The sequence below is a fragment of the Protopterus annectens genome, chromosome 2.part2 (genome assembly GCF_019279795.1).
Source record: "Protopterus annectens isolate FY-2018-M chromosome 2.part2, PAN1.0, whole genome shotgun sequence".
NCBI classification, from domain to species: Eukaryota; Metazoa; Chordata; order Ceratodontiformes; family Protopteridae; genus Protopterus; species Protopterus annectens.
This window is the reverse complement of record NC_056730.1, coordinates 656255130-656268948: the sequence shown is the minus strand read 5'-3', so window position 1 is coordinate 656268948 and position 13819 is coordinate 656255130. Positions and strand designations below refer to the sequence as shown.

General features: G+C 41.6%; 1 protein-coding gene across 1 annotated transcript in view; it reads right to left on the bottom strand.

Annotated features, from left to right (window-relative positions):
* ADAM33 (ADAM metallopeptidase domain 33) overlaps positions 1–13819 on the bottom strand; it is an 897076-nt gene that overhangs the window by 419039 nt on the left and 464218 nt on the right. Inside the window, exon 6 of the mRNA XM_044064075.1 lies at positions 6555–6702. Within this exon, the coding sequence (XP_043920010.1) occupies positions 6555–6702 (148 nt within the window). The remainder of the gene's footprint in view (positions 1–6554; positions 6703–13819) is intronic.

Here is a 13819-nt window from a genome sequence, read left to right as displayed (position 1 = left end):
AAATATATTTAATAATAAATAATAAAAGAACAAGAAAATACTCAGTATATATTCACAGTGAAATCAGAGTTCAAACCACAAGAAATATTTAAAATAACATTGCAGTACAGGATCACACAAATAAAGAAAAACAAAATCTAAGCTACGCTTTGCTATATTCCTTACTGTATCTAAGAGATCACTATACCCTAATAACTTACTTAGAGCAAGGCAAATGTGGTGAATCGTTCTTCTTTTTGTTTTCAGGTCCAAGACAAAATGTAAAATGCTCTGTATCTCTCAGAGACTTCTCAAAATAATATCCAAAATATTACTGCTGTGATAGCTTGCAGAATAGCATCATTTCTGGTCATCTAACTTCTAGTTCCCAGGCAACCCCCCCTCCTTGCTGAAGCTGGCAGTATTTAGCATCTACCTATAAAAACACATAAACAAAGGCTTTTACTCAGATCTTTGGCAGGTGCTGGAAGTCATAAAACAATTGCATTCCTTCATGCTTCCAAAGTAGCAATTAGTTCACCCCAAAGACAATACAGAAAGCTTCCTAGTGCAGACTGGGTCTATATTACATAAACAAAGTTTCAGAACTTTGAATACCATATGGTCGAAGTGCTGAAACTTTGAATCTATAAAAAAAAAACAAAGTGAAGTTAATTTAAAGTGTTTTAGCAGGGGAGCAAGCCCCCTTACACCGCCACACCCCCGCTACTTAAATATACCAACGCCGAGATCGCACTTTGATGGAGAATGGCTCAGAAAGGGAAGATTTCCATTTCCTACACTGTAGCGTGATCTCAGAGTTGGTATATTTAAGTAGCAGGGGGTGTGGGGGGTGAAGGGGGGCTTGCCCCCTCCTTAAAGCATTTAGTTTTGTTTATTTACGAGTTTTTTTTTATAGATTCGAAGATTCAGAAGTTCGATCATATGGTGTCGACCATATGGTACTCAAAGTCTGAAACTTCATTTATGTAATATAGACCCTGCAGACTTTGTGTCTCTAACTGCATTGAAACTTCTTTATGGCTTAGCCTATAAAGTAATTTAATTTTCATATTTTTTTCTAAAGTTTGCTGGACTGAGGTTAACCCTCCAGTTTCCTCTGTCAAAACATATACATTTAAACAGTTACAATAGTGCATGTACATTTTTGTTCTCTCCAGCAGGGAACACTGCTGATGCATTTCAAACAAGCACTTTACAAATATCTTTTCAACATGAGCATCTGTACAAAGCAGTTTGACATACACATGACATGCAGTTCTAATACATTTGTAACGCAAGCATCTTATATAAATTAGTTTGTTATTCACGGATGACATATAATTATTTACAAAATTCCAGCTAGCTGTGCTGGCAGTATCTCCTTTCGTCACAGCATGGAAGAGGCTTACTATTTATGCTATGATGTGTGGTAAAACCATAGAATGAAAAGGTTGAAACAATACAGAACTGTCCCACACCAACCAGTAAGAGGCAAGTCAAGGCTTTCCTTTCCAAGGCCAGATCATCTCAGGATCTCTCATTCTATGCCTCACTGACATTGCATGGCCCCTAACTAACATGACCAGGAGTAAGGTCCTTTTCAGAATTAAGTGGGTGGATAAAGATGAATAAGCCTTCAGACAACTAAAAAGGACTGTGCCATATTTGGAGCCCATACTAATAGGTCCTGCCTTCTGCAAGCAGTTCTTGGTCTGTACAATACCTCCATAGTGGATACTTTTACTGTAGTCTCAAAGGTGGTACAAGAGAACAGTCACCCCATGTGTCATACTAGCTTAAAGTTCAGCAATGCTGTGAAGTACTATTCTCAATAGAATGGAAATCTCTAGCACTCATTTGGGCCCTCAACTCCATCAAATATTATTTACCAGGCAAGACATTTATCCTTCTTATAGACCATGGCCTACTTCAATATCTTAACAGACAGAAAGGCAGTAATGCTAAATTCTCCCATTGAAAGTTGGCCCTTCAGCCCTACTGCTATTATGTTAGGTATTGCCTGGGCTGCAGCCACCTTAAATTGGATTTCACTACCTCTATGGATTGTTTTATATTGTACAAACTAATTAGCACCTGTGTGGTATGGAATGTCACACTTATAGTAACCTATACATATCTTGCTGAAAAATAAAAAGAATAAGGTAAACAGAGTAAATATTGTGTGAATCATAAAAGCTATTAAAACTATTCTAATAGCAATGTTATCAGTAAGAAGTATTCTTTACAGTGGTAAAAGTCGGGATATTCATCATCACTTCCATAAATACTGTAATATATTATAATGCACACAATTATATGCTTTGTAAACTTTCACAAACAAATTTTCATCTCTTTAAAACTGTACAACCTAGATATATATTGTTAGAACATTTTTGTTAACCAGACATAAGCTTTCACATGACAACAAGACATTTCTCTGTGAGTACAAGTTTACTGTAGTATTTACAAAATATGAAAGCATATGCTTAATTGTATAATTAAAACAAATAATATCTCTCAAGGTGTGCAACTTACAGTGCAAATATCAAACACAGTTTTCTTCAGCAACATCTAAGGTTTCAATTAATGTCATGCAACAGTTTATAAATTACTTGGCTTTTAAAGTATTAATTATATTTGGAAATATTGCTTATTTCCATAATTATTATCAAACAACTAGCAATATTTCTAGTATAATGTGTGATGTAAATCAGCAATGACAGTGAACTGGCGTGTCTCCCACATTGGTGTTTCACACCATACACCTCAATAACATGTAAACCTCTCAGTTATGAAAATATGACCAGTTTGAAAAGATGAATAATAAGTGACAAACAAAGATTAATTTCTCCACTTCAGGGCATCCTACACTAACAACCTTAGTGCCAGTTCGTTAATGAATCTTTGCCCTTTCTAGTACTGCCTTTCATTACCTGGTTAGTCACTTAATTAAAAAAGCCAGACCCAGAAAAAGTCTGGATTCCATAAGATAGTATGGGTGTCAATGTGAAGCAAACAAAAAAAGGCATTATAAGCTTTAGTGAGCAAACAAGACTGTTAAGTAAAGTACAAAGCTGTAAGTACAGCTTTATACTTATCAGCATTAAGGGCAAGTTGTTAGCACAAGAAACTACAAAGACTGCATAAAAATAACTTTTAGGCCAGTTTGAAATAGCATATAACCTCTTAAAATACTGGGCAAGTTTTGTTGTGAGAGAGAACTGCTTTGGAAATAAGACTGACTATTCCGAGATGTTATGATGCACTTACATACATGCACACACATGTACATGTGGCATAACGAATGGCATCAGATTTGGTCATGTCTGCCATGGCTGCTTAATATCACTTAGACTCCATGTCTGAGTCCTGCACTGGTGCCATCAGTGTTGCATTTTACATGTCCTCTGTGTTTTTTTGTGGCTTTCTGCTTTGGTCTCTTGTCTTTCATACACTTCAAAACCTTGCTGGCAGGTGAACTGTCAAAGCTAAATTTTAGGTGTGCATGTGTGTGTGTGTGTGTGTGTGTGTGTGTGTGTGTGTGTGTGTGTGTGTGTTGCATTTGAGTATGGATGTGCATGTGTGTGTGTTTATGTGTTTGTGTGCATATGTGTGTGTGTGTGTGTGTGTGTGTGTGTGTGTGTGTGTGTGTGTGTGTGTGTGTGTGTGCATGTGCATGCATGCATATGTGTGTTTCAGTGAGTGCGTGTGTGCAGACCCACACACACACTGTGCATCGCACGCAGTGTGTGTGGGTGCGTGTGTGTGTTTGCATGCATGTGTGTGTGTGTGTGTGTGTGTGTGTGTGTGTGTGTGTGTGTGTGTGTGTGTGTGTGGCAGAAGAATGGTGACCCATGTTTTGCTGGTTTCCATGTTCTATTACTGAATGTAGGCATAAACTTTAACTCTGATGACCTTTAACTGGATAAAGAAGACTACTGAAAGCTCAAGGAAGATGATATTTGCATGTGTGAGCCACATTAGGTGCTTTGCTTTTGGCATTGGTTAACACTATTATGTCCACCACCTATCAGTTTATGTGTGCTTCTTTCTAAAGAGATCACTGCAGAAACTGTTTAGTATACATGCTACTGTATGGTTCTACATAGTACCTCATGTTTACTTTCATTTTGCATACATCGTAAAGCATGATGTTGCTACAACAATGCTATATCTCATATAATTTTGTAAATATGCTAACTTTATTTTTGTGTGTGGAGACTGGATGTATTTCTGTCTACAGTGGTGTTTAGTGACTCCACCAGAAAGTGCAATATACAGTATTGGGTACAAAGGAACATGAGTCCACAAAATGAAATGTAAATACAGTAAAAAGGAATTACTGAATAGCTCACCATAAATGCAAAGCCAAATCTCTGCTTACCTGTCATACTATAGCTTATAAACATATCTCCTACCATAACACGTTCTGCACAAATACTATATCAGACAGGTCAATAAAAATGCAGAAAGTGGTGAAGAAGGCTGTTGACAGGCTCTAAATGCGAGGGCTGCACAAAGAAACACAATGAACACTATGTAATGGTATTTTGCATCACACACCAAGAGTGACTACTATGCTATAGGGCCAGTAGGATGAAGATAGGCATATACCCCTAAAGAAAGCTGGCACATACTGCCCATAGAGGCATTAAAGCAAGTGTAACTGCAAAGCAAAATGGACATCATTGTGTTACAATCGGCATATCAGTTTGTGAGCAAGGCCACAGGTCAGGACCATAAGGTTTTTGGTTATCCAGTCACACCTCATAGTAAAGATATTTTACTACACGCTATACTATATAACCACCAATGTCCTTTCAGGGCATAAAAAGTATTTGAAACTAGCATATCAAAAGCTAGTATAATCAATTAAACATGCATCACAGCAGTTTGACATACTAAATACATGCACAGAGAAATGCAAATGAATGTAAATAACCTCATCAAGGGAAAGAGTAGAGAACCAGCTCACTCAAAGTCATCCTTTGACAGTCTCATCCCTTATAATCACTGAGAAAGGAGCAGAAGACTTATGCAAATGCTTTTCATTGGCTCCCTTTCACTATGATTGTGCAGTCTTAGAGTTAATATATATTAGCATTAATGGGTGCAGTTGTGCTGGCTCTCAGAGAGTAGAAAATGGCTTTCTTCTGTGCAAGAAGGATCGGGCTCTTACTGCAACCTAGTTAGCTAGCAGAGGTACCAGAAGTGGCCATGGCACTAGAGGGAGAAGATTGTAAGGGCATAGCCCTCTTGCCTGTATAGCAGGACGGGGCTGCTCATGCTTAGTGAATACATGGGAAAGTATAATTTTGGTTGAGAAGACTGGGGAAATGGCTTACTATTTTCAAAGGAAGTGAGCATGGCTGTTGTTTGGCAATGTCTTTGGTGAAAACAAGGGACATCCAGCACATTTCATTTGCATGTCCCTCTTTGGCTCTGTGAGCTGACCATCCATGGGGGAACATTATGGCTAAGTGAAAACCCTCTAATCACTCTGATGGCTATCCAAATGATGACCCCTCCCTGTTGAGCCTCACTACTGATGGGGAATGAATGGGCTAATTGGCCAGAATAGGACTAGAAATTGATAGGCAGTGGGGGGAAAAATAATGATAAAAAATACTGTAATAAATATTTTTTGTTTTTGTATGTGTGTGGCTCAGGTTTACTGCAATCCATTTTGCTGAATGATACATGAGAGATTGGGAAACTGATATTTTAGTCAGCTGACCTTTATGTAGTCTTTATTTTTCATTTATTCATCCTTCATTTATCAGTTTTTTCCAGTTCAGGGTCATGGGGGAGCTGGGACATATTCATGCAATCAGAGGGTGAAAGGCAAAAAGAAACTAATTTCTGATGGGTCACCAGCCCATCACAACAAGATGCACACACACACACACACACACACACACACACACACACACACACACACACACACACACACACACACACACACACTCACTCACACCCATAGGCAATTCAAATGATTGTCACTTCACCTACAGCCTTAAATTAAATGGTAAATACCCATACAAATAAAAGACTGGCATGCAGACTCCATGCAGAAAGTAACTCAGCCAAAAGCAGAAAAAGTCTGTGAAGCTGTAATGCTAACCATTGCCTCACTCTGTCATCCAGCTTACAGAGCCACCTTTCAAAAATTGATTTAATTCCAGTCCAAACAAAAGCATTATAAATTGTATGAAAAGCTGAGCACAATTACCTCATGCCTCACAAAATATAGGCAGTGTTGTTATCTGTGGCAATTACACAACATAACCAACCACAGACAATATTTTCCATAATAAAACTTACAAAGAATAATACCATTTTAGGTATAATGGACACTGGTCGCACATTGTAACAATGGTTTCCGTTTCATGCTGTAGTTGTGATAATCCTGTGAAGTTGCCATGTTTCTTGACTTTTCTACTAAGACAAGTTCAAAAATAAGCTCTAAGTCAGCCTATATAAATAAAATATGATATATGTTAGCGTAACAGTGTTGTAGTTCTTAATACTAAGCAAATCAGGAAACCAGAATACAGATATATCAACCTTACCAATCGTGGAGATGATGACCATGGAATCTTTTTATCCCATTTTAAGGATCGCATGCTTCTTTCTAGGATTTTCAGTTTGATCATTCTGTGTCCTCCCTGATCCAGTGGTTCAACAGCAAAGGTTTCCTGCTCCAAGGTGACGTAACCACTAAAAATACAATGGTACAGAGGAAAAAGAAGTTATGTACTCACCATAACGTTCCATGTTTGTTGTCCAGTATCTCGCCTTCAGTCTTGCTAGTTGGGTTCAGAGCCGAAACTCAGCTCTGACTCGGCCTATACTAAAGCTCAAGAGCTTCTACTGGATTGAGGCTGAGTTCTATCCCATGGTGCTTAGCGGCTGTTCCCCAGAGCTCGTTTGAGGAAGAAGGTTCCTATGACATATTCAGTATCCAAAAGGATAATATCTGAAACATATTGTCATACAAATTAACAAGAAAGGGCAAGAAGGGAATCAGACCTTATCTACCAATTTCTGAGAAATTTCCTCTAGATCCTCCAGGAGGGGGATGGCTGGGAGGGACGCAAGACTGAGGGTGAGATACTGGACAACAAACTTGGAATGTTATGGTGAGTACATAACTTCTTTATGTTATGTTGTCCCAGCTCTCTTTCATTCTTGCTGGTTGGGACAAAGTCCCTAGCACCTTCTTCTTGGGTGGCTCAAGGGAATAAACTCTTCAGGACAGTGGAACCAAAGGATTATCTAGTATGGGAGGCAACATCGACTTTGTAATGAGTAATAAAGGTATGAGGGTTAACCCATGTAGCAGCAGCACAAATTGAATCCAATGGAAGTCTGGATTGAAAGGCAATGGAGGTAGATACTGCTCTAGTTGAATGCCCTTTGATTTTCCCTGGTGGTTCTTTATTGTAGGAATCACGACATATGTGATGGTCTCAGTAAGCCATTTGGACAAGGTAACTTTTGAGATTGCCAAACCTTTTTTATTTTCTGAATAGGAGACAAACAATTGGTCTGACGCTCTGAATTCTTTGGTCCTATGCAAGTAAAAATGCAACTGTCTATGCACATCCAGTTGGTGGAGTTTATACTCTGCCTTGTTTCCATAGTTAAGAAAAAACACTGGTAACTCTATATTTTGGTTTAAATTCACTTGAGAACAAACTTTTGGCAAGAAGGAAGGATTTGTTCTGAGGGAAACTATCTTTGTGGAAGATCAAATAAGATGGATGGATAGACAAGACTTGCAACTCTGATTCTCTCCTGGCTGAAGTAATTGCTGTCAGGAAGAATGTTTTCCAAGATAAAAATTTTAATGAACAAGATGATGCTCATTCGAAAGGAGGCAGAATCAAAGATAATAATACTAGATTGAGGTCCAAAGGAGGAGGAGGTTCTCTGAAGGGAGGTCTTAACAGAAAGGTACCCTTGAGGAAGGCTTTGCATAGTCTATGGGACATTAGACTAGATCCCGATTCTCTCACATGATAATTAGAAATAGCAGCTAATTGAACTTGAATAGTGGCTGCCGCTGCTCCTTGATTAAAGGTTTATGTTAGAAATTCCAGAATTGCAGGTATAGATGCTGTAAAGGGATCTATATGTCTTTTGTTGGCCCAATAAGAGAACCTCTTCCATTTTCTTGCATAGTTTCCTAATCGTCTGCTTGTGCAAAGAGACTAGAATGTGACGAACTGCAGGGGACAATTCCGGAAGCCTGGCTAGGATCAGAAGTGGAGCAGCCAAGTTGTCAACTTGACGGTGTGGAGGGCAGGATGGAGTGTTCCTGACTGATGTGTCAGAAGATCCGGCACTGGGTCCAGGATCCATGGGTCCTCCTTAAGGTAGGGCCAAAGAAAACGGAACCAAATCTGACGAGGCCAGTATGGCGCAATGAGAATTAACCTGCGACTCAACAACTTTGCTTTCTGGATAACCTTTGGAATCAAGGGAAACAGGGGAAAGGCATAAAGAAGACTCAGGGGCCAAATGTGAACCAGAGCATCCCTCGGTGACTCCCCCGGAGGGGAGATTAAGGCAAAGTAGTTGCTGCATTTGGTATTGAAGGGAGTGGCAAAAAGGTCACAGCAAGGCTGGCCCCATTTGCGAAAAATTTGATTAGCAACTTCCTGATTGAGGTACCTCTCATGAAGCATGAAAATCGCTCTGCTTAGCCTGTCTGCTATAACGTTGGATTTCCCTGAGATATGCGTTGGTGTCAGAAAGCGTTGAGAAGATATTGTCCATTGCCACACTCTCTGGGCCTCTCAGCATAGGGGGTAGGATCTGATTCCCCTACTGTTTGTTGATGTACCATACCACTGACATATTGTCTATCTGAATTGCAATAGCCCCCATGGGAAGAGAGTCCTGAAATGCTTGCAATGTCAGAAGTACCGCCCTCATCTCTAGGACATTGATATGTAAATGGTACTTGTGATCTTTCCAAACCCCTTGGACTGTCTGTCACAGATAATGCCCCCCCCCCACCCTATCTGGGATGCATCCATGGTTACTGTAGCGATAGGTTGGGGAAGTACAAACAGTCTGCCCATTGTTACCTGAGTGGACTGAACCCACCAAAGTAGGTCCTTCTTGTAGGAGTGTGTTATGAGGATTTCGTGAGACATGGGTAACTCCTGCATGGACCATTTGGTGAAGAGTAGCCACTGCAATATTCTCATGTGAAGTCATGCCATGGGAAGTAGAGTTATCATCGCTGCCATACAGCCTAGGACTTTTAGCACAAATCTTGCCTGTACTCTGTTCTTATTGAGTAAGGTAATCACTTGACTGCGTAATGTCTGGATCCTTTATTGAGGCAGCTTTGCCAACATATTGTTTGTATTTAAATCTGCACCAATGAATGTAATATGCTGTGATGGTAACAAGGCAGATTTTTCTGCATTTATAGTAATGCCTAGTTTTGAGAAGAGATGGATGGTGTAGTCTCTTGCTTTAATCAGTAGCTGATTGGTGGTGGCAGTTAGGAGCCAGTCGTCTATGTATGGAAACACCTGGAATTCCTGACATCTCAGATGAGCCGTGACTACTGCCATGCATTTGGTAAACATCCTGGGGGCTGTGGTGAGACGAAAGGCCAGAGCTCTGAATTGGTAATGGCTGGCTCCCAGACGGATTCTTGCGCGCCTGTCCATCTTTATGTAGTAGTACGTGTCCTGAAGATCTAATGAGCACATCCAATTGTCTTTTCCCAGAAAAGGGAGTATAGACTGCAGTGTTACCATCCAGAACTTTGAATTTTTCACCAACTTGTTTAGTCTGCTGAGATCCAATATGGGTCTCCAGTCCCCTGTCTTTTTTGGAACTAAAAAGAACCTTGAGTAAATTCCGGATCCTATTTGGTCTGTGGGGACTTCTTGGATGACTCTTTTTTCTAGCAACATTTGGATTTCTAGTGTTGCTTGATCCCTTTGACCGGGTGGAATGTCTGGGATAAATGTTGGCGGATGAGGTGGACATTGAAAGGGAATGTTGTATCCTCTGGATATAATGGACTGTACCCATTTGTACTGAGTAAAATTTAGCCAGGCTTCTGGGTACAATGAAATTCTCCCCCCCAACTGCCTCCAGAGATGGACAGATGGGCCTCCTTTCAGGATCGCTGGAATGGCCTACCAGAGAACATATCTCTGTCATCCTGGTTATGCTGACCCGCTCTGCCACATGGACGGTGTCTGCCATTATTTCCCCCTCTGCCCCTGGGGGAAGGGTCACCATGAGTGTCAGATAAGGCTCCTTTGGACTTACGGAACCACATTTTTCCGCTATTTTGATCTTTAGGATAAGGTCTGGTAGGGGCAGAAAAACAGACTCCAATGGCAGACAAAGTCTTACCATCTTGTTGGCTCCTGGTGAGAGTTTCTTTCACTTTTGGCCCGAACAATGACGAGCCATGAAAGGGAGTGTCAATAAAGGAAGAACGGAAGGGTTTGACAAACTCACAAAGGCGCATCCAGGAATGTCTACAGAGAGCTATTCCTGTGCCTGCTGCCCTGCTCGCTCCATCGGCTGCATAAGATATGAGGCGCATGGAGGAGTTAGATATGGAGGTTAAGGTTGCAAGCTGGGAATTAACCTTATAAGATAAGACCTGGGCTGTAAAACCTTGCAGGGTATCTCCTAGCTCTTTTAGGAGATCCCTCTGAAGTCGCATGAAATGCAATAAATAATTCAGTGACAGTAAGGTAAAGGCCACTAAGGAGAACATATGCTTCTCGTATCTGTCCATCGTATGAGAATCCTTGTTCGGTGGATGAACAGATACAGAAGTTTCAGCTAACTCTTTTTTTGTGGCCGCTACCACCACCATTGCATTTACATGAACCCCTTTTGTTAAATACTGCCTATCTTCTGGGGTGGTAATGAACTTATAAGGCCTCCGCGGAATGGGGTCCACTGAGTCCGGAGAGTCCCACACCTTTCGACTCAACAAACCCAGAAGTGGGTCAAAAGGTGGAGACACCCAAGAGGTGGAAGAGTGAGAGCCAAATGCCTCCAGATATACAACTCATCTTCAGAAGGGGAAAGGGACTTCCAGCCACCCCTCTACTTAAGGGTCTCCAGGATGTCTGAAAAGGAAGGTGACCATGGGGGCCCTTCTGAATCCTCTAAGTCAGTATCAGAAGTGACAGACTCAGGGGAGTCTATGTGCTTCCTCTTACACTGTCTCTTCCAAGGGACCTCTTCAGGGGATGCTCCGGGGAGATATCGGAAGAGGAGGATCCACCCATTGTGGCTTCCTGGGGCACTGGCTATCTACTCTGTGAGTGATGGAGGGTTAATGAAGAGGTGGACACCGGTCCCTTAGGGGGAAGAGAGGCTGGAGCTGAAGGTGGAGCAAACTCAGTTGAGAGCACACTCTGCATTACCTCGAAGGCACTGCGGTCCTGGGCCGAGAGAGACTCCAGCACAGAGAGGCCAGGAGATCTCTGTGGCACCGAGGAGGGTGGCTCTGAGGCAGATGTGGGAGCCGAACTCACCTGAGCCGAGGTGCTGAGTGGGAGAGCCAGTTCCGACAAGGGTCCAACTCAACTCTCCCCCCCGAAGCCAACCAGGGAGTGTCGGCCCCCAGGTCCCTCGATGGCCGAAATCATCAAGGAAACCGGAGCAGAAGTTGGAGCTGAGATATCAGTAGTGATTAATGGCTCCAGCGGTTCCAGCACAATGACTTCCATACTCTCTGACTCCAAACTTGTTCAAGTTGGAGGAGGAATCGGTGTAGTTGGGGGCACCGTTGTCGTCTCCAAGATCCGATGGGCTGGGCTCGACAGAATTTCTGCTAGGGCTCGGGTCCGAAGCAATCTCTTCACTACCCACTCCATGTCATCATCCGATAGCCTGGAGGATCTAGAGGAATGAATGGAAGATTTGTGGCTACCTGCCACCGACTGTAGTGAAGGAGATACCGGCACTGTGCGAACAAGCTCCAAGGACGGTGACCAGCTCCTTTTCCGGTTCCACAATGGTACCGATGAACAGAACAGATGGAACCAAGAGCGAACCATGTTTCTCGGGTCCAAAAACTTTCGGAGCCGAAGAAGTATCTAGTTTGGTGCTTTTTGTCGGCTCAGACACCAGGGCCAATGAAGCAGACTTTTTGGTCGTGTCCAATTTTTAAGTCTGATTTCCTTCATCCACTTTTAATAAGCCCCTCAGTACAAGCTTATTCTACCTCTCCTGCAAGACCCTGGCACTAAAACTATGGCAGATGGAGCAGGAATCTTGAAGATGGAGTGGTCCCAGACAGTACACACAACTAGTATGTCCGTCAGTAATGGACATTTTTTGAGTGCCGAAATCGCACTTTTTGAATCCTGACTTATGTTCCTTAGCTGGTTCCTTAGACATGCTAGCTATAAGGAAGAAAACACTCAATAAATGTTAGAAAAGGTTATATCTTTTATAGAAAAAAGATAGGAAAAAACAGGTATCTAAATTTTTTTTTAAGAGAAGAGGAGAAAAGGGAGGAGGAGAAGTCTCTAAGTTAAATGACTATCTCCTCCACCGGAGAAGATGCCTGTAACTTAAACGGTGACTCCTAAAAAGGGGAAAGAAGGAAGAAAAAAGACAAGATTCCCCTAACTTAAATGGATTCTTGAGGAGACAACAAGGCCCAAAGAAAAAGACAGCCACAAAGGTAAAAATACAAGGTTTAGAGAGCCAAAAATAGCACAAGGCTATTACGATAGAACTAGTAAGTAAAAACAGATACTTATTAGGAAGTAATAATTAGAACCGAACAAATATAAAATATTAAATTTTACAAGCCTGAGCCAGTGAAGACAATCCTGAAGTTTCAAGCGGCAAACTAGATCTGGGGAACAGCCGTTAAGCACCATGGGATAGGACTCAGCCTTAAGCCAGTAGAAGCTCTCGAGCTTTAGTATAGGCCGAGTTGGAGCTGAGTTTCAGCTCCGAAGCCAACCAATAAGAAAGAAGGCGAGATGAGACAACATTATATCTTTATAGCACCACATTAATGAGGACTCTTGATGTACAAAATGCATGCAAGAGTACAGCTGCAGGGCTGCAGCAGAATGGCTGCTGTCATGCCTGTTTGACAAAGAAAGGATCCATATGGACCACTATATCAGCATTAAGAGGAAGATTGCAAAAGGCACATATAGGTCTTGATTCTAAGTAAATCATATGTTATAGGAGATATCCTTGTAATGTCTGGTCTTCTTAGGAAATAACATAACCCTTCAATGTGAATAAACACCATGCATTCTAACTGAAGTAGAGGGGCAAAACATGAATGGGTAAGAACATTCCTTTAGACTCATATTTTTGAGATGGTAATGGAATGCATGAGCCAAACATCTTGCTGCAGTATTACAGAAATAAAATATGAAGTGTGTGATACAAAATGCAAGCATGCAACTAAGGACAGGTGCTCCTTTAAACCTGCCCCTGCTCCTAACCCTAACTCCACAACTAATCTTAAAACTACCCTTCCTGTAACACTACCACTATACAAGACAAGCTTAAACACACAAACATGCATCAACAGACACACACACACACACACACACACACACACACACACACACACACACACACACACACACACACACACACACACACACACACACAGCCAGCACTACATCTGTCCCTTTACCTAACCATTGCCTTAACCTGGAACTGCACACACACACACACACACACACACACACACACACACACACACACACACACACACACACAACACACACACACACTAAACTTTTCTCTTTACCTAAACCTTTGCCTAACAACCTCAAACACTCCCATGCTT